Genomic DNA, 20245 nt, shown 5'->3' on the forward strand with positions numbered 1-20245 from the left:
ACAGTCAGACAGTCATTTCAGCTTCAGACTTTCCTGTCCCGTTCACTCATTTACCTTGCTTTTCGAGGCAGTGCCTACTCTTCAGAAACAGTCGGCGAGGGGTCACCGGATGACTAATAGTAGTGTTGTCTTCACCCCTTCTGCTTCTTGATAAAGTGCTTTCTTTGAAGCAGTTTCGCAGCTCGCAAAGACTTCCTCTCACCTCATCCCCTACCCTACATTCTTCACGTCTGTGGATCGCAAGCAATACTTCTAGACCTACATCCACTGCTTCTCTTTTCATCATCACGTCTGCCAAAGTTTTGAACTTTCAACTAAAATCTCGCGTCATGTCAGACGCAACAAAAGTTCCGTACGCGCCTCAGGACGTACAGGAAGTTCAGACTCTCATTCGCAATCTTGAAGGGGGTCTTAAGAGAGATAAAGGCGCTAAGAAATCGTTCAGCTGTAAGAAGACCGGCTTTGATGTTGCTGGCTCTCCTGCCAAGCTCACGGTCACCTCATGGCGATTTCAAGACTGGGATTACAAGCGTGACGACCTCCCAACCTATGCCAGAGGATTGTTTATGAGCAAGAACGAAAAGGGCCAGTCAGAAATCTGCATCCGTGGATACGATAAGTTCTTCAACACCGATGAGGTCAATAATACCAAATGGCGCAATATCGAGACCAACACCAAGCCACCATATGAGTTGAGTCTGAAGGAGAACGGCTGCATCATATTTATCAGCGGTCTGCATGACGGGACTCTTCTGGTTTGCAGCAAGCACTCAACTGGCGTAAGATCTGGGGAATTGAGCCATGCGGTCGCCGGAGAACAATGGGTCGACAAACAACTCGCAGCTATTGGCAAGACAAGACAAGACCTCGCCAGAGAGCTGCGCCGCAGGAATGCTACCGCCGTTGCTGAACTATGTGATGATGATTTCGAGGAGCACATCCTTGCATACACAAAAGACAATGCTGGCTTGTATCTTCATGGTATCAACATCAACATCCCAGAGTTCATGACCTATTCAGGCGAGCAAGTACAAGCTTTTGCGAGCGAGTGGGGTTTCCGCAAGACAGACTTCCTTGTCTTGAACGATATTCAGGAGACCAAGAAATTTCTTGACGAAGTGGCCGATACTGGTGCCTATAATGGCCGCGATGTCGAAGGATTTGTTATCAGGTGCAAGTCTCGTGAAAATGCCCATGGTCCATTTGCAGACTGGTTCTTCAAGTACAAATTTGAAGAGCCATATTTGATGTACCGTCAATGGCGCGAATGTACCAAGGCCCTGATCTCAGGAAGAGCTCCGAGATTCAAGAAGCACGTCAAGATCACTGAAGAGTACCTGCTTTACGCCCGGAAGCAACTTGCCGACAATCCTCGCCTTGGAAAAGCATATGCCCAGAATCATGGAATCATCAAATTGCGGGACGACTTCTTGAAGGAGAAGAACCTGAAAGGCTCCGACATTATCAGAGAAGAGTATGCAGCTATTGGCGGTGCACCACAAGACGTGACGAAGAACATAATTCTGGTTCCTGTTGCTACCTTAGGCTGCGGCAAGACTACGATCGCAGTCGCACTGGTCCATCTCTTCAATTGGGGGCACGTCCAAAACGACAATATTACGGGCAAGGGCCGCCCACCCAAATTCACCAAGGAGGTCTTGTCACAGCTGGAATCCATGCCTGTGGTCTTCGCTGATAGGAACAACGCTCAGAGACATGAGCGCCAACAAATCCTCGGAGATGTCAAACTTACGCATCCAGAAGTCCGTTTGGTCGCTTTGAATTTTGTACACTCACCAGATGCTCTTGCTAAAATCAGAGAAATTACACAAACCAGAGTGTTTGCTCGTGGTGACAACCATCAAACTATTCAGGCAACTACGGAGAAGAACAAAGTTGTTGGGATTATGGAAGGCTTCATCCAGCGCTTTGAGGCACTCAACCCATATGGAAAGCCAGACGATGAATTCGACGCTGTTATCGACCTTGACCCTACTGTCGATTCTCGCGAGAATCTGGAGACTGTTGTTGGACAACTAAGCAGCCTCTTCCCCAAGCTAATTCCTGAGATGCCCTCTGGCGAAGAACTCGACGAAGCTATCAACATCGCTCTGAGTGACTACAAGCCTGAAATGCGACACACGATTGGCGATCGAGGACCTGCAAAGGGTGGCAGAAATAACAACCAGAACCAACAGCAGCAGCAACCCCCGGCAGCCAAGAAACCACGTCCACTCGAATATGTCGCTGTCAACCTCCCGAAATCCGAAATCAATGATGCTCTCGAGACCGCTTTTGCGTCCGTCTCTACCAAAAAAGCCCGTTTCTTTAGGCAATTACAACAAACACGTCGTGTTCAACCAGAGTTCCATGTTACCTTAATGCATCGTGCTAGCTCCAAGCAACGACCAGATCTGTGGCAAAAATACACCGACATGCACACCAATGCTGGAGGTGATCCTTGGGCTGGAGGAAGTAAGATGGGAGATTGCAAGATACTTCTAGAGAGGGTTCGTTCTCCCATTACCATTTTCGGCGACTAAGCTAACCATGTTTTAAGATTGTCTGGGACAACCGCATCATAGCTATTGTTGCTCGACTTGTTGACGAAGGTTGGGAGTGTGTCAATGCGGTTGCACATGTCACAGTAGGAACTCGCGGGGATGAAGTCAAGCCAAAGGAGAGTAACGATCTTCTGAAGCGATGGCTTGAGGTTGGTAGTGGTGATGATTCAGGCATAGGTGAAGTGGCTATTGTGGGCCGGATCGTGGTTGATGGTACCGTCAAGGGAATTTTAGCACGTCACTGAAGTTAATGATCATGACTGAACGGTGTGGTATTATGCTGCCACAGTCTAAGCGATATGGCGTCTCGGCTTGGGCTTGAAAGCCGCAAAAGTTTAGTAGTCTATTAGATTCACATGGCTATTGCAAAATAGATACTATTTGTGAGAAACAGATTACTTTGTGACATACTTCTCTCTCTAAATCTAATCAACGTCCTCATAGAGTAGGCAGCTCTCTCAACTTTCCACTTGCATCACAACCAGCAAATCTCCACCATCTAGAATTCCAGGCCACAAACGAGTTCTGCAGGAACCACCACACAGGAGCTGGTATTGGAGGCCATTGCTTCCATATTCCGTCCTCGAATTCAACATCAAGATTTCGGAAAAAGAAAGGGGTGCCGCCTGTAATAGACTGATGCAAAGGCGACTTTTGAGACTCTGCATTGACCATATCTAGGAGACGTAGCTGGTTTCCGAACTTCGATAGAGCTAACAATGTAGGGATTTCATCTGAGAGGTGGATCAAGAGCTCGGGCGCGAAAGAGTCGATAATGGAAATCAACCGCGTTCCAGAGAATGTATCTGGCTTATTGGTACATCCACTAAGGTACTCTTTGTACGCAGCTAGACCTGGGAGGAAAGCATCTGGCAATGATCAATTTCAGATCAAATATTGGCATCAAAAGTATGATGGACCCACGATGCTGCTCAACGCTCACTTCCATGATCCCAATCTCACCAGTCTTTGCTTCAATTTGTGGGAACAAGGATGTCTCTTCCATTTTGTGGTGGGCGTCAAGGATCTCGGCCCAGCATTTCGCATAGTTGATGAAATCGGCATGGTCTTCTGGCTTGATATGTGGTGCTTGTTTGTAGATACTATTCATACCACGAATGAAAACATTATGTCCCAGCGCCATTACACTAGCAGCTAGGCTCATTAGCCATATAAGTATCAGAGGAAGATGACTTGGCGTGAATACGAATGGTTCGGTAAACACATTCTCCCAGTCTTGCAAAGTCTGAGCGAATGATGCCATTCATGATGCTTACCTTCAACATATTGGTCATATGGCTTCTATAGATGAGTTAGCTGAAGGGAATAACACAGATTCCAGTGCCTGATTACAGAAGATTTTTGAGCATGTGCAGGAGTTTCAATCAGCTTGAAAGGTGCATCTGCCAAGCGACGCGTGTCGAGGGCTTTCGACATCGTGGAAAAGGAAGAATAGCTCGCGCGGCGAGAAACTAGTAGAAAGTTTCGTGGACACGTAGGAATGGGCAGGTGTCTAGTAAGCATTTGTTCAAAACTTACATTCTCACTGAGGAAGACAGCGTTTTAAAAGACAATGATATAGATACTCGGAAAATAGACGTCTGCGTGCTTCATCCCCACATTGTGCAATTATCTGCAAGGCTGAAGGTCGCTTTTAGATCTCTCGAATCAGAACGTGAGCTTCAGCTCCGAATTTGGTGCCTGGAGATACTGTGCCACTTGGCTCTCGGTTCCGACTGATTTCCGAATCTCCAGAAGACCGAAGCTTAATGCCACAAGGAAATCAAGACCAGAATCGAATTCGATTCAGAGGCCGACGTAACCATATTCACGCAGCGTTACGAGGCCTTTCCCGTGGCTCTGGAGGAGTTATCTGTATCAATTCGTCCTCATAACTTCTGTGCTATACCAGTAACTCCAGAAAAGCAAAGCAAAGCAAAGCCTTCACCCAAAGTGTATTTGCTGTCTCGACCAGTAATGTTTCCGTCACCATAGCGGGAAGACTCCATTGTTATGCACCGAGACTCCTAAATATTCGCTGCGCCTGAGGAGTCGTCCGTAAAAAGGCCAAGTCTGGAAGGAAAAATATGCTAAGGTTTCTGTTGTCGTGTATGATTCGTAAAGCGCAGCCCCCGCAATAAGAGTCGAGCATAGTGGTCCCAGATCCCTTGGCAAGCTAAGAAAGGTGAAGTAGTTGTGTTGACTCCATGAGACTTATAGCGGAAAGACAAAACGCAACTTTAGCCCCTGTTCGGCATAAGAGGATCGCCATATCTCTCTGCTTCTATTAGCATAAAGACAAAGAACCTTTTCATTGTGATCAACATACGATCCCATTGCTTATCTAAGAGTTGAGACTCCATCTTTTCGTATTCCTCATTGAACTTCTTGGTCTGCCAGCTGGAGCCTGGAGCACCGTAGTTGACTTTGGTGGCAGTTTCGCCGTTGACACGGACTGCATTGGACGATTGAGAGCCTGAGGGCTGGCTGGCAAAGCTTTGCATTGGTGATCGCTCAAATTCCGGAGGTGAGTCTGGTACTTCCATCATGGGCTCATCTGCGCTGTCTTCGGCCGACTGGTTGATAGATTGCTGCTGTGCTGCTATAACGTGTAAGCAATATGAAGTATCGAAGGGAAGGGTGCTCCTGAGCTTACAAGACATTCTGTGTACGGGCTGGTTTGCGCTGACCGTAGACTGTATCCTCAAGAATTACCGTTGGACTTTGCTTCCAGAGTTGCGATTATCTGAGGTTTTGTTTCTGAAGAAGCTCGCCCCACAAGTGCATACCGACGCTAAAACAACCCCGCCGGCCCGCAAGACTACCTAAAACCCGAGCTATTTCGAACCGATCACCACAAAATTCCATACCTATTTCCTATTCACCAACATTCATTGCAACATAAATTCGATACAATGAGCAAGAAAGCCGCGGTTCCAGACGCTTGGGATGACGATTGGGAATCACAAGCGGATAAGGCAGATGCTGCTGCAGAAGTCGAAAAGGCCGAGGAAGAGGTGAAGGTCACCAAAGCTGAGCGCCTAGCAAGACATGATGCATCCATGAGAAAAGTTTGGGAATCTGCGTCCGTCTATCCTGTTTATTGCTTGTCCCCGTTGCTCATTAACCATTGCAGGAACGAGCCGGAACCAGAAGCGCCATTCTTCCTAGCTACTCGCGATACCGTTCCGTTAAAGACGGAGTTCAAGCCGACCCTCAAGTTGCTGAGTCGCAAGCCTGCGTCAAAGGTTATTCAGAAGATTGATCCTGTAACAGGTCTGGCTAAAATGACACTTGAGGATGACGACGACGAGGAGGAACAAAAGAAAGACCAGCCCACCCCAGAAGAACTACGAGCACGAGCGCAAAGAGAACGGGAGGAGAAACAGAAGAGATACAACGAAGCCAGGGAGAGAATCTTAGGCCCTTCCTCCGGTGGCTCGTCCCCTGGAACTGTTACCCCACCGACAGAAGATGCCAGGAGCAGAAGCGGTAAAGGTCGTGCCCGTGGAAATGGACGCCAGGAGAACTCGAGACCGCAAAGTCAGTCAGGGAGCAAAGAGTTATTCGATCCGAACTATACCCCCAAACCCGGAGTCAGTATTCAGAAGCGTGCCGGTGATGTTGCACGTTCCGGAAGATCTACACCAAGGGACGATGATCAAGTCATTCGAGCACCAAAAGGACCAGATGGCAATGGAAAGGGATTTGGATTTGCAAATCGAGGAGGTAAAATGGGTTGATTCTCTGCTCTAGATTACCAACCGCCTCCTTCCTTTGAGGCGATCTGTATGACCCTCTCCGTTTCGCCAACTTTCTTACCGACGTCGCTTATTACCTCTCGATAACTGGTATATACCAGTCTCTCTAGGTCTAGACCTGTCGTCGTGGCCCAATGCTCTAGGTTATTTTTGATGTACGAAGGATCAATGCCGTCGACGACATCACCAGGGGTGTCTGAGGTACTTTCATCATCTCCGGACTCTCCGCCAGAGAAGTAGGCTTCATCGACCTGAGCTAGCCATGCCTTTTGCTCCTGGGGACCGGATTTGACCTCCCCAATAGCCTTACCAGTGACGACAGGATCATCAACCTTGATTTGGCCGCCTCCATTTGTGCAGCCTCCAGGACAAGCCATTACTTCTACGTAGGCATAATCCGGACTGGTAGACTTACCACCAACCTTCCTTGCGCTCCCAATTGGCTTGCCGCCTGGCATTCGAGAAGGTCTTGCGGGCTTCAGCTTACGAACAAGATTTTGGATATTGCGGAAGCCATAGTATCGAGCTGCCTTCAACAGAGGCTCGCCGGTTGCAGATGTGACGGAATACTCCAATACATCTGCATTACGACCACGGGATGTCTCCACCGTGGCTCCTTGGTGCTGGGATGCAAAATACCGTAGGATATAATAGAGGTTACCTCCCGATGTTCCCGCAGCAGGCACATTGTTCTTCCGCCGACGAGCGGCTGGGAAGAGGAATGAATCTAGTCTTGCTTCGGGGAAGGGTATTCGAGTGGGTAGTGGGCTCCGAGGCAACTTGGCAAAGTCGACCCTTCTCGAGTCCGCTAGCATTAGAAGTTCCTTGCTTGTGATAACACAGTCGACGTCTCGGATTCCTCGAATGCCAGTGCCTTCCCAGGCCGCATCTGTCAGTTCTTCTCGACTAGCTTCTAGCTTCTTGTCGAAACAGGGCATTATAGCAACGTGCCAAATTCTGTCGGGAGAAATACCAAGTTTTCGACTGAGGGTTGTCTTCAATAATGTTCCCATCAAAGCTTGTGGTGATTTTAATCGTGATAGATGAGGTAGAATGTGTGGGTGTGTCTTCTCGGCGTAACAAATCCAACCAGGGCACGAAGATGTTAGAATAGGTTTGGCAGGTTGCTTCGTTTCCCCTTTGCCAGCGATGACAGAACCAATAACTTCCTCTGCACCCAATACTAGACAGGCTTCCCTGGTAACATTTGTGTCCACAACCCATTGGAACCCATTCCTGTAGACAGCTCGGCTCTTGATGCCTTTTGGACCACTCAACAGCTGCTCAATCATAAATCCCGCTTCTCGCTCAGTGACCCCAAAGGTGGCGGCGATACTTGCTCTTGATTGTGGGCTAACACTTGCAACATATATGCGTCCTCCATCCTCCAAGTTTTCTATGCCAATATTGCCTGCTGTATTGGCACGAAGCCGCAGTGCTGGTGCAGAGTCGAGTTCCGACAAAACTTCAGCGTGTGATTGCATGGAGACTAACACTGCTTCTGCAGATGTGACACAACCAGAACATGCTAAACAGTCCGTAAGGGAGATCTCGGCGGGAGGAGCGGTGGTGGGTTGAGATTCGGAGTTGAAGCTTATTTCAAGTTCATTCTAGGCGTTTTTGTTAGACAGATTCACAATGGCACAAGCTGACGTACGTTTTCTATCGAAGACTTCGCAGGTAGAGTCTCGATTGGCTTGATACATGCCACAGAAGGCTGTATGAAGTCGGACAAATCGTCCGCTGAGAGTATTGCGCTCATGACCAGGACCTGCACGCGCAGAACGCGCCGACGATTTTGAAGTAATAGGAAATGATGCTGGCATATGCGGCGTGGATCTGTCCTATGCCCTTGAATGTCCTAGATGAAGGAGCAGTTTATCTTGGAATAAATGTTTTGCTTGTAGCAGCGGAAATGCTTGATCGTGGTGTTGACTTTTTTTTGCCTGTCCAAACACAATCAAATCATTGATAAGCATGCCTACCGTTCTCGGAGAAGCCCAATTTTGAGTCCACCCCACCGCCACTAACTGCAAACAAGGATTCTGCGCTAGACATATAAGACGGAAAATCACCACTCTACCGACCTATGACGTCTTTCGCTAGCCGCCCTGTTCCTGGCCTGAGTCTGGGGTTGAAGGCTTGTCAACTCCAAACTTCTTCACTTTTTACAAGCATTGCCATTAAGATACAATCGAATAAACTTTCTTCAATTGATTTCTCTTGATCTAGCGATTGTCCAATCATTCATCAACTTCAGGCTTCTCAATACGAGCTACATCATGGATGTGAGAAATCCTACTGTCCTTTCCCAGCTTAAAATTGCAGTTTATTCACATCACTAGGTCTTCTACTCGTACACCTATGCTACCATGGGATGGCTCGGTATCCAAGCCTTGCCGTTAATCGCCTCTCCGACGATCATAACCACCCTCCTATCTCCCCAGGTTTCTGAACCCACCCCTCTAGAAGAATACTTCGCAAGGCATGGCAGCTTGCTTGTCTGTTGGTACAATTGCTGAATATCATCCAGGAGTCTTGGGATCACGATGCTGGCATTAGGTGTTATGGTAGTGCTTCTTACTGGCAGCGTCCCATTAACTAGCAGTTTCTCAGAGAGTATGTTACAAGTCTTCCAACCTTGTTGACACTCTCCATAAACTAACGATTACATAGCGACCGATTCAGGTGTCAGCACTGAGTAAGTGGTATACGAAATCGTATTAATGAGACATTTCGGACCCGACTATTGTTATGGAGAAGCGACAAGAATCAATACCCAGGAGAGAATATGAAATAATCAAACTGACTTATGGCATAGCTTGAGTGATCCCAAGGCACCATATGCTGTCCCCACCCTGACCATCAGCTTCTTTTACCACGCTGCAATGGCAATCTTTTGCTACGCAAGGTACAACACCAGCGGTCAAACGACATTCATTCTCGGGGCCCTGGGCTCAGGTGGGCTTGCTGCAATTGGTCTGTGGTGTATTCTGTTTGCAAGCTCCTCGGGTCGAATCTCGAGAAAGACTGGTGCCGACAAGAGGACCTCTGGATTTCCATTTCAGAACAAGGAATCAGCTTCTGCGAAGAAGAAGCAGATGGGAAAGGCAATCTGAGGGGAATCGACTTCTTCAGGCCGTGGAAAATATCATCTTTGTTGGAGAACAAGATGGAGTGAGGAATGATATGCTTTATTGCATCCAAGATCCAGGTGTTGAATTTGAGACAAATAAATCCATAATCTTATGAATACTACATTGAGCTTCATACTTATGTGAAGAGTGCAAGTCCTGTATCGTTGGAGGGATAATGCCCTTAACTCGAGGTCCTGCCTCCTTTACTAAATATCCTAAGAGATCTCGATCAGCTACTTATGTACAATTACACATCGAACAGACTGCCGCATCAGTATCATGCTAATATATCAAGTGACTACTGAATGGTCTGGGCACGTTGGATCTAAGGGATGACGACAAAGAGTTTTTATTGTTCTATCTAAAGCACTTCCGATCCAACTCAGATCCACCCTGGTGCGGGGACAGGATATTAATCACAGGGAGGAAATACAGTATGCTGGGGCACCTGTTAAACACGAGTTAGCGATCGTTGTCAACGAAGTCAGAGCACAAAGTGACAAGATTGGGCAATGCTGGTCAGTTCTCCAAGGTGAAATATATGTTTCGTCAATGATTGACTCGGAAAAAACAGCAAATATTTGGATTCATCAGAGTAAAGCGAGATTAAGTATGGCAAAAAACAGAAACTTACAAGCTGCTGAACAAATTATGCAAGTCCGGATCAGATACCTGCAAAACGGGGCAACGTGTTAGCCAGGTCCTCCTCACGAGATATAAGATTTGTTGATTCGAAATGCAAAAGAACCAAAGCAATTGTCAGGCTAAGTAAAGTTAGTATGGGTCTGCTGGTACCGAGAACAATGCATACCTCATTAAATCAGAATTTTGTAAGTGCGTTCATCTGCAAACAGAGTTTGCTCAAACAGTGTGAATAACAGTTTCATCATTTCATGCAGTGGTCTTGAAACACCGGAAGGAGAGAATAATGTCTTGTTTACCTAGAAGGTTGGTGTTAGCTACGATGTTCAAGATCCGCTGCTTCTGTCGATCCCATTATCATGCAATGGATCAGCTGACGAGTTCTCAACAAGCACTTCCAAACTATCTACCTCCACAAGGTTTGTACGCCTTGCTTTTATGGGGGCAGGAGCTGGGGTGCGCAGTCTGTCCGCCCGTTCGTTCAAAGTTCGTCATGGAATGCATGATGTGGGTTGGGAGAGGAATAGGGTCGGTGTACCTGAAAGCAGAATGATTAGCATTTGAGCATGTAAAAGTTTGTGATGCAAATGTGTGTGATAAAGTAAGGGTCAGACAAGGCTGAAACTAATATGACAGAATCTACATGATAACTTCAGTTCGAGGATTCCTAGATTTGTCGATGGATCATCACTCCCTCGAGGTGCGCACGAAAGAAAAAAAAGCCTTTTGGTTCCTACCTTTAAATAAATGCAAAGCTGTCGACGGCTCCGGCCTGCGAAGCACGTAAGAGTACCTGAGATCAATTAGCATATGAATCAATACTGAAGCAACAGTATGAATTGTTACAGAATAGATCAGATCGGTATACAAATCCCCATTGCATTGTAAGAGTTGGATTGTTCATATTGTATTACTCTCATCATTGAAAGGAAGGGGTAAGAGGGAGACGAGCTTACCACATACAATTCAGGTGGAATGCGTCGAAATGTGCGACGCAACAAATGCGTTGGAAGCTGAAGTGTCGAGGCTGCGAGCGAGGGAAGAAAATTGAAAGCGGGATAATTTTCAAGAAGCGCTAGTACATTAGCTTCATGTGGCTGGTGCATCGTGACTTAGCCACAATCCTGGGTGGCAACAATTACCCCGATGCGTCCCTACACTTCAAATCTCTTCTTCATTCACAAGGTCATTCTGAGCGCTATCAAAAATGTCTCCAGCGGGGGGCATTTGGGCGCCCATTGCCATGAGGGCGTTTAAGTAAGTTCTTCCTCGTTTTCCTCAACGAAAGCTACATCTATCAGAATTCGATATCCCCCACAATTCAATCCTGACTTGTTTACAGACACGCCTTCAAGAAAGCCTCGAATCTCGTAAGAAATCGTCTTACAGAACTCTCACGCCCATTAGTACAGGGTGAACTAGAACCTGTTCTCGTACGCTCAACACCAAAACAGCCAATTCATCCAGCAGCGCGAATTCGCCAGCTGAAGTCGGGACGATGGTACACAACGCACAGTACGATCAATGCTGCGGTTCGCCGATTTATGAGCTCTGCTGCGGTTGATGCCATCAAATACAACCGTGCTGCTTTTCCCAAATCAGCAACTGCTACAGCAGTGGCAAGGTTGACCACTCGGGCACCATTCTCTTCCACTCTAAGACCAAACCTGACGGCTGGATGTTTCCCACGTACCGCTGGTGGATACTCTCTGGGAGGTCGTACTACAGCTCGTTACTTCTCGCATACTCCAGCAGCACCCGCTCAAGTCATAAACAATGTATCTACAGCTGTTCGGGCTTTCTGGCTTTCGGGTCAGAAGGCTCAGTTCAATGGAATGACCCCGACGGGAGAGAAGAGCTACCGGAATATCACGAATCTTCAGGAGCAGACCGGACGCAAGATGCAGGCAATCTCTAAGAATTCTCCTGGTTCTTTTATCGACTTCTCTCTCAACCCTACCGTTACTGCTCTTACCCCTCTGGGCGCTACCTTCGGGTTTGGCTCAACTACAGAGCGATCAACACCGACCTTGAACTCGGAAGGATTTTTGGATGTTCTTTCCGTGGACTTCTCCCGAGCCTTGAAGGATCTTGCTGCTACATTGAATGACTTAAAGCGGCTGTCGACTCTCGGCGACCTCCCAATAACTTTGGAAAACAAGCATATACTACGCATCCGATTTCCTGGATGTGACGCGGAGACAGTCGAACGTTTATGTGATGAAGTTGGTGTGCAGCGAGGTATTATATACCAAGATGAAGAATTTGAAATTCCCGGAACGAAGATGGCCCTGATGTTCCCCTTTGCTCCGACTTCAGAGCACACACTGTCCTCTCCTGGAGGCTCATTGCATTCTCAATCGGGTCACTATTTTGAAGAAATCGAAGACGTAGTGGACAATCCTTGGTTAGACGGCTATGAAAGTGCCAGTGAAGGGGAATCTGTCTACTTCACGAAGCCAAGCGAGCATCAGAACTCGTCCGATTACGAAGGCTTAGAAGGGATATATCGATTTCTGGAGCAGTGCGATAACGCTCAACGAATACAATAGTCGAAACTACCGTCCACTCATTCCACCTTTTCTGTGTATTTAGCGATTTCTTGTTTTCGTCCGAATCAAGTCGGACACTGGGATAGGGGGTTATGCTGTGTGATATCATGGAGGGGAATGTGTAACACTTTCGCTCTCATCTACTGGCTGGACGCCATGATTTTTATATAACAGAAGTATGCAATCATGATTTCATTAACAAACATTTGTGAATTCGTCGCCACTCTGTGTGACTATTATCTCCAGTGGTTCTGATCGGTGTGTCCCTACCTAGAAATTTTATATATCTTGTTAGGTACCAATGTCCTAAATTCTCAGAAACATTCACCAATAATTTATGCTCAAGCAACTGTACAATATTTTGAATGAATATTACTCTGGGTGGTTTTATTATCCCTGATGCCCTAGGCTATGATGTATCTACCAATACTTTGAAGTACTGCAAAGTTCAATTTTTTGTTTTTCATTCGTCCTTTTAATGCTCGCTATCATGTCTGATATCATGTTCCAATCCTGTGACATATTCGTGAGGCTTCCTGTGCACCAGATACTCTTCGCGCTCCAATGTTTGAGTGAGCAGCGCAGACTTTGAAGTCGCGAACCCAGTTAGTGTTGGAGACTGGATACGTTTCCAGTAGACGGTCGATGAAGGTTCACATTTTCATGAATCAAACAAATTCCTTAGTGTTGAATCCGTTGATCATTTCAGAGTGTGAGAGTCAATTGATAGTTTGAGCTTGTGCATAATACTGGGAGAAAGCTCCATTCCAGCTATCTCAACCTATCTATAATACCTCCATATAAACCCCGTATCTATTCGTCATCCCCAAAGAACACCTTGACTGGCAACCAGGCATCACCGCAGACCTTGAATCTATCTGGCAGATTATCCAATTTTTTAATCTCCTCGGGAGTCAACTCCCAACCATCGAGCTCATAGTTTGCCTCGATACGTCCCTTGTTGACTGATTTGGGGATCACAGACTGTTCGACGAATTAGTAATGCAGTTATCAAGATAGTAAACTGCGGTTTCCCGCAACGGTCTACACAAGAAAAGACGATGAGATGTTATGGGATCGAGACTTACCCATCCCTTCTGAAGACCCCACGCAAGCAGGACTTGTTGAGGAGTCTTTCCCTTCGCTTCAGCAATGGCGAATAGGGTCTTGTCAGACGCCAATGGACTGTCAGTGGACCCTAGGCAAGAATAGCCAGTGCTGTGGATTCCCTTTTCGGTGTTGTATGCAACGAGTTTTGGGGAGGGGTTGTTGGGATGTCTATTCGCATTGAATGTTAGCATAATACATCCAAGCATGTTCGAAAATGATAAAGACATGGACTTACAATTCAATTTGATTGACTGCAGGCACGATCTTGGTAGACGGGTCGTTGAGAAGAATCTCCAAGTTCTTGATACCAAAATTGGAGACGCCAATGTTCTTGACCTTGCCAGTTGCAGGGAGCTTTTGCATCTCTTGCCATGTCTTGATAAAGTCCCAGTCTGGAAGGTGCTTCTTCAAGTCTGTTGGGTCGGTGGATGATGGCCACTATAGTAGATTAGTAAAACAGGGGATCCTGTAAGGAAGATCTTTGCATGTCTTACGTGGACAAGATAGAGGTCAACATAGTCGACCCCAAGAGACTTCAGAGACGAATCAATTCCCTCAGGAACTCTCTTGTGCCTACCAATCGCCGTCAGAACATGTTTTCCGTGACTTCGCTGAGATTTCGGAGGATAGGAGACGCATGAACCTCAAGAAGGGTTCAAAACCCGAGAAAAGACATTGTAAAGTGGGGTCAAAGTATCTTCTGGAAAATGGCAACATACCAAGGATCTGCGAAAAGTACAAAGGTCAGCACTTTCCTTAAGTAGGAACAGATTCTAGTAGCCATGAACTTTTGTGTAGGACAACTTACTGTCGAGCTTGGTCGTGATCCAGATCTCTTCTCTAGGAACGCCGCTGTTCTTAATACCTCGTCCTACTTCGGCTTCGTTGCCATAAGCAAGCTGTATTCAAATCAGCCCTGAGTCTCGGGATTCTGGATTAGCTTCACAAACGGCAGTATCAATGTGGCGGTAACCCGCTCGCAGAGCGTATTCCACAGCCTTTTCTACCTCATTGGGCTTTGACTGCCAAGTTCCCAATCCAATGGCAGGGATCTTTGCCCCAGTGTTGAGAGTGAAGGTCTTTCTAGTAGCATATGCGTGTGAGCTGAAAGTTCGCCGTGAAAGATGGGAGGCGACGCCGCTTAATCTTCGCAGACTTCTGCTTTGGAAATAAACGGTTTGTCATGGCCGCGGGGCAAAGTGGGAGAGACGTACGAAGTAACGTTTGGAGAAGCCATGATGCAAAGGGAGTATTGATACGTGGGATCGCAGAGGATTCAGAGAGTTTCCAAGAGAATAAATTGGGGAGGCAATCTCCTACTTATAGCTCCAAGAGAAGAAAGCATTGCTAGGGACACACGAGAAAGACTGCCTCTTACGTGGATCTGGCATGACGCCAAAGGAGAAGCTTGAGACTTTGCAGCATACCATGCCCGATCTAGAAGTTATCCCACCTTTCCATCCCACCGGAATATCTTTTTAACTGCGACCGTCACCGACCAGGATTCATACCCGACGCTGAACTGGAAAGGCGCGTATGGACGGGCGTATGGCGGAGCCGAATTCCCAAAGCCAGCTCCAAGGCGTGCTGTCGGGGACGGGCGATGCGATGAAGTGGAGCACAAGACTTCAGGCTGAATGCCCCGAGTCTCCCAACCTGTGCACTAGATCTTGTCTCAAGAGCCCCTGGAACATCTGATTCGTGCGCATCGAGCGCTCTCGAGAAGGCCCTTACGTCGATGTCTTTAAGATTGTTTGTATCCTGAACTAGCTGATGTAGTACGAGAACACCACAACCACCACTTGATGGAATTAAATATGTAGTGCGTTTTATGGCTCAAGGCGTGTTGAAGTATACAGGAGCGGAACAAGCCAAGTGGAGTGGAATAAGTTAGAAGATTTGGTGAGAGAGAAAGAGTGGTTGTACCTAGCAAAACACACGAGAAGAGAAGACCCCTCCTTTGCCCCGCATGGCGCGTGATTGAGAAAAGTGTCAAAGCTTCCTCCGAGCTTCTACATAGCTCGCATCGTAAGCTTGAGTAGCGAGAAGAGCGCAAATTCCGCACAGCAGCCTTCTATTCTATTCGTCTTTCAGAAGTATCCAACAATGTCGTCTGGTTTCGTATCTGGAGGAACAATTGAGGAACCAATAGAGAGAGACGAGGCATGGCTCGCTGCGCAAAAAGAGGTGGAAGCCAATCACCGAAGAAAGGCAGAACTAGCAAGACAAAACAATGGGAAATCACTCTTTGAAACTCTGGAAGCCAATAAAGGTATTTCATCTAGCCAATGGCCATCTTGCTATCCGTATAATGAACTCTGGACTGATCACTTAGGGGTGTGTTGATTAGCTGCTAAGCAAGAAGCATTTGAAGAAGCTGCCAAATTAAAGCATCAATTTCAATCGTTGAACGAAGATGAAGCCGAATTTCTGGACTCGATACTTGAGCGCACTCGTGCCGAAGAGGACAGAGTGAAGAAGGAGACCCAGGAAGGACTTGCTTTGTTCCGACAGCAACAAGAAGAGGTGGATAAGAAAGCAAGGAGAGGTAGCGATGGAGCAGCTGTAGCAGACACTCCTGCGGAGGATGAGTCGTGGGCTGCTGGACGGAAACGCAAAAGGGCGAAAGAAAAGGAAGGGCTTAAAGGAGTCAAACTTCGCAGATCCTCAACAACGGAAGCTATGAACCCTCCCCAAGCCAGTCCAACGACCCGAGCCCAAGCAACTACAAACAGTACGGCTACCAAGGACCCGGTGGTGAAAACGGATCCGAAACCCCCATCTGTCGCCGACAAAACAAAATCACAAGATCAACCTGAAGCGTCAAGTAATGAGAAGAAAACTCCAATTCCATCCAAGGGCGCTTTAGGATTGGTCGACTACGGTTCAGACGAAGAAGACGACTGGTAATTGATCAAGCATGACCATCAGTTGGATGTCCTGGGCTCAAGATGAATTGCTTGTACGTATCATCGTAGGGACTTTGGCGCAGACGTGAAGACACTAGGATTCATGTTGTTATCCCCCCACCGACACTTCATCGCAGTCAAGAGTGGTTGATGCAAATAAGTCCCCGCTCGACAGGTTCCCGGACTTCGCGCTTCTCAGAATAGAAGGCAGGATGGAGGGAAGTATGATGGGTCGACGAGTAAGCCCAGCGAAGGTCGAATAGGGAGGAGGTGCTGGAATTGAGTCTCAGTGCAGACAATTGGGATGCAAAAACATGGGAATCTTATGATCTTTCTCCTCGACACTGGTAAAATGTGAGATGCACAGACTATCCTCGATGATGCTACCGAGACCCTCGATATGTTAACTTGCCTCAATAATATCGGCTACCAGAGCGAGAGACAATATGAGCAGCAATGAAGGCGTTGGAGGGGATACCCTTGTGTACATTAGAAGCAATAAATGACAAATGAAGATTTCCAGGAAATGTATAGTGTATTGTCCGTGATATCCGGAGTACATTTGCCTTCATTAAGTCCTTTTCTCAACTCAATTATTTTCGAAACTATTCTAGGTAACAAAGCAGTAGAGAATTTACATTCCATACTATTTATACTATGCTAAGAACATCTGTCTCTGCAAGTGCTCTCCTCAACTCAATCATTATAGGGAACTATTTGAAGTATTTCATAAAGGCATGCCATACTGTCTGTAATATACATAGCATTAAGCATAATCTTTCTGGTATTTCTACGTCCTAAATCAACCCCTTTAAGATATTCACATCTGCCCGACATTGATTAACAATCAATCACATAAATATAATCACATAAATCTAATCACGACATCTCTTCAGAATTATGCATGATAGAAGCAGTGGTTAACGAACCAACTGCTATGAGAGTATTAAACATTGAGAGACTATGTATGCAAGCACGCTAAGTATGCTCGACTGAAGCCTTTGCATAGACCTTAAGAATCCGTGGAACGCCTGGGTATAGCCAATTCCCCCAAGAACCGAAAATGCACACTTCCTGACCTTGCTCCAGGGGTTTCACTGAGGAGTTACCCTAGTATGTACAACATCAAGTACCACCGAATACCAATGCGTTGACAACATGCCCCTCTTTCCACCCCTGGGCTTGCAATGTCTGTCCTTCTTTCAGAATCTTGCCCATGTAGGCAATCTTGATATAACGCGGTGATTGAAGCTGTTCAGATTGTCAGGTAGATGTCCAAAACCATTTTGGAAAACTTACATCAGACGCGTCAAACAATTTCTGCATCACAAGCCTTACCGAGTCCTGCTTAGAAATTATGATCCTGAGAGGTTGTGATTCCCGATCACTCAGTTTCGCTCGAATCTCTACCAGGTCTGCCTCATTCAAGACTCCCTTCCCTTTCTCCTCTCTTCGCCTAATAATTGTTTCTTCGTCCGCTATCTCGCTCCCCTCATCACCAGTCTTGTCGTCATCATCGTCGGCTGGTGGCGCCACTGTCAGGTTCGCTGGGTTTGCTACAATATGTTCCGGTAAACTGTAGTGATTCCCAAAGGCATCATAAACACCTCCGGCCAGATCTCCAGAAGGTATGGTTATCCCAGCGGCGTCTAATATCATCTGCGCAGTTGCCAAACCCCCATCATTGTCCCCAGGATCGCCACCATTCCAAAGTACCTCCAGAGTTGCTTTCAAAGCTTGCCATATCTCCGCTCGCCCAGTCACACGAGTATCAAAGAACTCGGTGCGTTCCCGATCGAGATCCTGCGGAGTCCAGGTTTTGTTCTTGCTGGTCCATGTATGCAGTTTGAGGGGCTGGCTGGGATGTGATGTCAAGTCTCGTGCCCGCTGAGGATGCGGTCTATGGCTATGATTTGAAGCATTGGTTGAGGGTCTCGGAAGCGCAGCTTGGGACTGTGGTTGTGAGGACGTTATAGCGCGAGAGGAAGAATTGGCCTGCTGGGGATATGGAGAGGCATTCGAGGGGGTTGAGGCACAGCAACCCTGTTGTATGAATGATCAGATGGTGCACTCAAGGAGTGTTTATAGATGAAACATGAAAACAGAGAGGGTAGTTACCATTGCGAACCATGTATTCGTGTGAGGAGAGTAATGCCTCAATCATACACTTCCTGCAACGCCCTCAACCACTCAAGTTTCGCAGGAAATCGTTGCCAGCAACTAATGAATATGTGAAGATACAATATAACGAGTGATGATCAATACGCAAACAATACATCAAAGAATGTTTGGTATGTATGTTGCTCATTCAATGGTCGAGAGCATCTTTACTTGGGGAGGAGAAGAGAGGAGAAGGAAAGAGGGACTGGTCTGGCGTCGAGTCTGGGTGCATACGAACAGGGGTACGATTTCCCTACATCTTTTAGGTTTGGGTTTGTCCCACGGCTTGAGTCACGGTCTGCAAGATGGTCTGGGCGTCCATTGCTCTCGATAAGAGATAGTGGTAATAATGAACATTGGACTCTTCTGACAACTTCTCCTTGAGTTGGTTATTTATAAAGTGCTCACAGGTCGGATTGTGGTTCCTCCAAATCGGATGTGAGCAATGCTTTTCCATCGATAGATATATCCCCGCATTACCGCTTCCGGGGATAATGCTTGAAGACGCAAGGCCTGTGCCTTACTTGATGAATCTCGTTCTGTGTATTTGGTGTGCCATAATAGTTTGATAGCGGAGCCTATTCCTCGACTGAATTTATATAGCAGTGAAAACTTAGATAACGAGTCTATTCTCTAGAGAAGGTACGAGGTTTGCATACGCCCATCAACAGCGAGGCCTGCTACAGCTTTTGATTAATTTAAGGGCTGGGATGATGGGAGCTTTTTTTTCATTGAGATGCAGTATATGAACTCATATAAGCTTGCAAGAAATGAAAAGTAAAGTGAATAAATGTTTGTTCCTTCTCTAGGTGTAGAACAGATTGCAAACTTTCAAGTCTGTCTAGACATTGAGATATCCCAAAGAGGAAAGGTGAGCACTAGCGTCATACCCGCTTAAAATCTGCCCAAATATTTCTCAGCCTTGCCCTCGAAAGTCGAACTCTCAACTTCAACCTCGTCTGCACAAGTAATCTTTCTTTCAACACCACAAAAGAATAAAAGATGTCCCGCGAAGCATACCAAGTTCCTACGGCCGTCCCGACCCCGGGCAGAGACTCCTTCCAAACAAACTTATCCGGAGATGGCCCCGCGATCAACTACTTGTGCGGTGACTGCAACGCGAAAGTCCCGTTGAAGAGAGGAGATCCTATCCGTTGCAAGGAGTGTGGTCATCGCGTGCTCTATAAAGAGCGAACGAAGAGGTGAGTTCTTTTCCAGAAATTACGCATACTCTGTTGACCTTGTTGAAGAATGGTCCAGTTCGAGGCAAGATGATGGGGGTGATTTTGATGGAATGACTGGAAGGAAAGGAGGACATGACGGAACTTGACAGACGATATCAAAACATTGCATGGTTGGGCGTCCGGTGTCACATTGAAATGGTTCGTGGTGGCGCATATCAAAGAATAC

The 20245-nt window shown here is 46.8% G+C and overlaps 11 protein-coding genes across 11 annotated transcripts; 6 read left to right on the top strand and 5 right to left on the bottom strand.

The window, feature by feature from the left end:
* The first annotated feature begins 3 nt into the window (after positions 1-3).
* On the top strand, positions 4-2952 carry LY89DRAFT_691256 (tRNA ligase). The gene is made up of 2 exons (XM_018216265.1): positions 4-2510; positions 2561-2952. The coding sequence occupies exons 1-2, from the start codon at positions 330-332 to the stop codon at positions 2807-2809; spliced, it is 2430 nt and encodes an 809-aa protein (XP_018062294.1). The 5' UTR covers positions 4-329; the 3' UTR covers positions 2810-2952.
* A 50-nt stretch (positions 2953-3002) lies between these two features.
* LY89DRAFT_742239 (uncharacterized protein) lies at positions 3003-4001 on the bottom strand (the record flags this gene model as incomplete). The annotated part of the gene is made up of 4 exons (XM_018220802.1): positions 3003-3433; positions 3489-3719; positions 3842-3866; positions 3918-4001. The coding sequence occupies 4 exons, from the start codon at positions 3999-4001 to the stop codon at positions 3003-3005; spliced, it is 771 nt and encodes a 256-aa protein (XP_018062295.1).
* An 803-nt stretch (positions 4002-4804) lies between these two features.
* On the bottom strand, positions 4805-5227 carry LY89DRAFT_742240 (uncharacterized protein; the record flags this gene model as incomplete). Its single annotated transcript, XM_018220803.1, has 3 exons — positions 4805-4842; positions 4894-5166; positions 5221-5227. 3 exons carry the CDS (start codon positions 5225-5227, stop codon positions 4805-4807), a joined length of 318 nt encoding a protein of 105 aa, XP_018062296.1.
* A 24-nt stretch (positions 5228-5251) lies between these two features.
* Positions 5252-6307, top strand: LY89DRAFT_659557 (uncharacterized protein; the record flags this gene model as incomplete). The annotated part of the gene is made up of 2 exons (XM_018212519.1): positions 5252-5653; positions 5708-6307. Exons 1-2 carry the CDS (start codon positions 5480-5482, stop codon positions 6305-6307), a joined length of 774 nt encoding a protein of 257 aa, XP_018062297.1. The 5' UTR covers positions 5252-5479.
* Positions 6308-6321: 14 nt separating this feature from the next.
* Positions 6322-8087, bottom strand: LY89DRAFT_600393 (cytosolic Fe-S cluster assembly factor NAR1; the record flags this gene model as incomplete). Its single annotated transcript, XM_018210156.1, has 2 exons — positions 6322-7935; positions 7983-8087. 2 exons carry the CDS (start codon positions 8085-8087, stop codon positions 6322-6324), a joined length of 1719 nt encoding a protein of 572 aa, XP_018062298.1.
* Positions 8088-8452: 365 nt separating this feature from the next.
* LY89DRAFT_344733 (uncharacterized protein) lies at positions 8453-9482 on the top strand. Its single transcript, XM_018206874.1, has 5 exons — positions 8453-8613; positions 8671-8810; positions 8859-8944; positions 9002-9026; positions 9147-9482. The coding sequence occupies exons 1-5, from the start codon at positions 8608-8610 to the stop codon at positions 9442-9444; spliced, it is 555 nt and encodes a 184-aa protein (XP_018062299.1). The 5' UTR covers positions 8453-8607; the 3' UTR covers positions 9445-9482.
* A 1829-nt stretch (positions 9483-11311) lies between these two features.
* On the top strand, positions 11312-12656 carry LY89DRAFT_600397 (uncharacterized protein; the record flags this gene model as incomplete). The annotated part of the gene is made up of 2 exons (XM_018210157.1): positions 11312-11361; positions 11447-12656. The coding sequence occupies 2 exons, from the start codon at positions 11312-11314 to the stop codon at positions 12654-12656; spliced, it is 1260 nt and encodes a 419-aa protein (XP_018062300.1).
* Positions 12657-13062: 406 nt separating this feature from the next.
* On the bottom strand, positions 13063-15152 carry LY89DRAFT_345017 (Aldo/keto reductase). Its single transcript, XM_018206876.1, has 8 exons — positions 14981-15152; positions 14717-14849; positions 14575-14665; positions 14486-14492; positions 14261-14339; positions 14002-14204; positions 13745-13934; positions 13063-13640 (listed from the first exon to the last, which is right to left on the bottom strand). Exons 1-8 carry the CDS (start codon positions 15001-15003, stop codon positions 13470-13472), a joined length of 897 nt encoding a protein of 298 aa, XP_018062301.1. The 5' UTR covers positions 15004-15152; the 3' UTR covers positions 13063-13469.
* Positions 15153-15872: 720 nt separating this feature from the next.
* On the top strand, positions 15873-16676 carry LY89DRAFT_600644 (uncharacterized protein; the record flags this gene model as incomplete). Its single annotated transcript, XM_018210164.1, has 2 exons — positions 15873-16038; positions 16117-16676. The coding sequence occupies 2 exons, from the start codon at positions 15873-15875 to the stop codon at positions 16674-16676; spliced, it is 726 nt and encodes a 241-aa protein (XP_018062302.1).
* An 889-nt stretch (positions 16677-17565) lies between these two features.
* LY89DRAFT_630357 (uncharacterized protein) lies at positions 17566-19061 on the bottom strand. The gene is made up of 3 exons (XM_018211238.1): positions 18794-19061; positions 17975-18718; positions 17566-17926 (listed from the first exon to the last, which is right to left on the bottom strand). Exons 1-3 carry the CDS (start codon positions 18794-18796, stop codon positions 17801-17803), a joined length of 873 nt encoding a protein of 290 aa, XP_018062303.1. The 5' UTR covers positions 18797-19061; the 3' UTR covers positions 17566-17800.
* A 701-nt stretch (positions 19062-19762) lies between these two features.
* LY89DRAFT_345210 (DNA directed RNA polymerase) lies at positions 19763-20231 on the top strand. The gene is made up of 2 exons (XM_018206878.1): positions 19763-20037; positions 20086-20231. Exons 1-2 carry the CDS (start codon positions 19838-19840, stop codon positions 20108-20110), a joined length of 225 nt encoding a protein of 74 aa, XP_018062304.1. The 5' UTR covers positions 19763-19837; the 3' UTR covers positions 20111-20231.
* The last annotated feature ends 14 nt before the right edge of the window (positions 20232-20245 follow it).

The sequence above is a fragment of the Mollisia scopiformis genome (genome assembly GCF_001500285.1).
Source record: "Mollisia scopiformis unplaced genomic scaffold LY89scaffold_34, whole genome shotgun sequence".
Lineage (NCBI taxonomy): Eukaryota > Fungi > Ascomycota > Leotiomycetes > Helotiales > Mollisiaceae > Mollisia > Mollisia scopiformis.

What these genes read in the sequence shown, in the direction of transcription:
- LY89DRAFT_345017 (XM_018206876.1), bottom strand. Translation starts at nt 15,003, where the DNA reads ATGGCTTCTCCAAACGTTACTTC. An exon ending in ACCGCCACATTGATACTGCC is followed by an intron (nt 14,666 to 14,716) that starts GTTTGTGAAGCT and finishes ATTTGAATACAG; the next exon opens with CTTGCTTATGGCAACGAAGC. An exon ending in GCAGTCAATCAAATTGAATT is followed by an intron (nt 13,935 to 14,001) that starts GTAAGTCCATGT and finishes CAATGCGAATAG; the next exon opens with ACATCCCAACAACCCCTCCC.
- LY89DRAFT_691256 (XM_018216265.1), top strand. Translation starts at nt 330, where the DNA reads ATGTCAGACGCAACAAAAGTTCCGTACGCGCCTCAGGACGTACAGGAA. An exon ending in GCAAGATACTTCTAGAGAGG is followed by an intron (nt 2,511 to 2,560) that starts GTTCGTTCTCCC and finishes CCATGTTTTAAG; the next exon opens with ATTGTCTGGGACAACCGCAT.
- LY89DRAFT_630357 (XM_018211238.1), bottom strand. An exon ending in AATTGTTTGACGCGTCTGAT is followed by an intron (nt 17,927 to 17,974) that starts GTAAGTTTTCCA and finishes CAATCTGAACAG; the next exon opens with CTTCAATCACCGCGTTATAT.
- LY89DRAFT_345210 (XM_018206878.1), top strand. Translation starts at nt 19,838, where the DNA reads ATGTCCCGCGAAGCATACCAAGTTCCTACGGCCGTCCCGACCCCGGGC. An exon ending in TATAAAGAGCGAACGAAGAG is followed by an intron (nt 20,038 to 20,085) that starts GTGAGTTCTTTT and finishes ACCTTGTTGAAG; the next exon opens with AATGGTCCAGTTCGAGGCAA.
- LY89DRAFT_344733 (XM_018206874.1), top strand. An exon ending in AACTAGCAGTTTCTCAGAGA is followed by an intron (nt 8,945 to 9,001) that starts GTATGTTACAAG and finishes ACGATTACATAG; the next exon opens with CGACCGATTCAGGTGTCAGC. An exon ending in GATTCAGGTGTCAGCACTGA is followed by an intron (nt 9,027 to 9,146) that starts GTAAGTGGTATA and finishes CTTATGGCATAG; the next exon opens with CTTGAGTGATCCCAAGGCAC.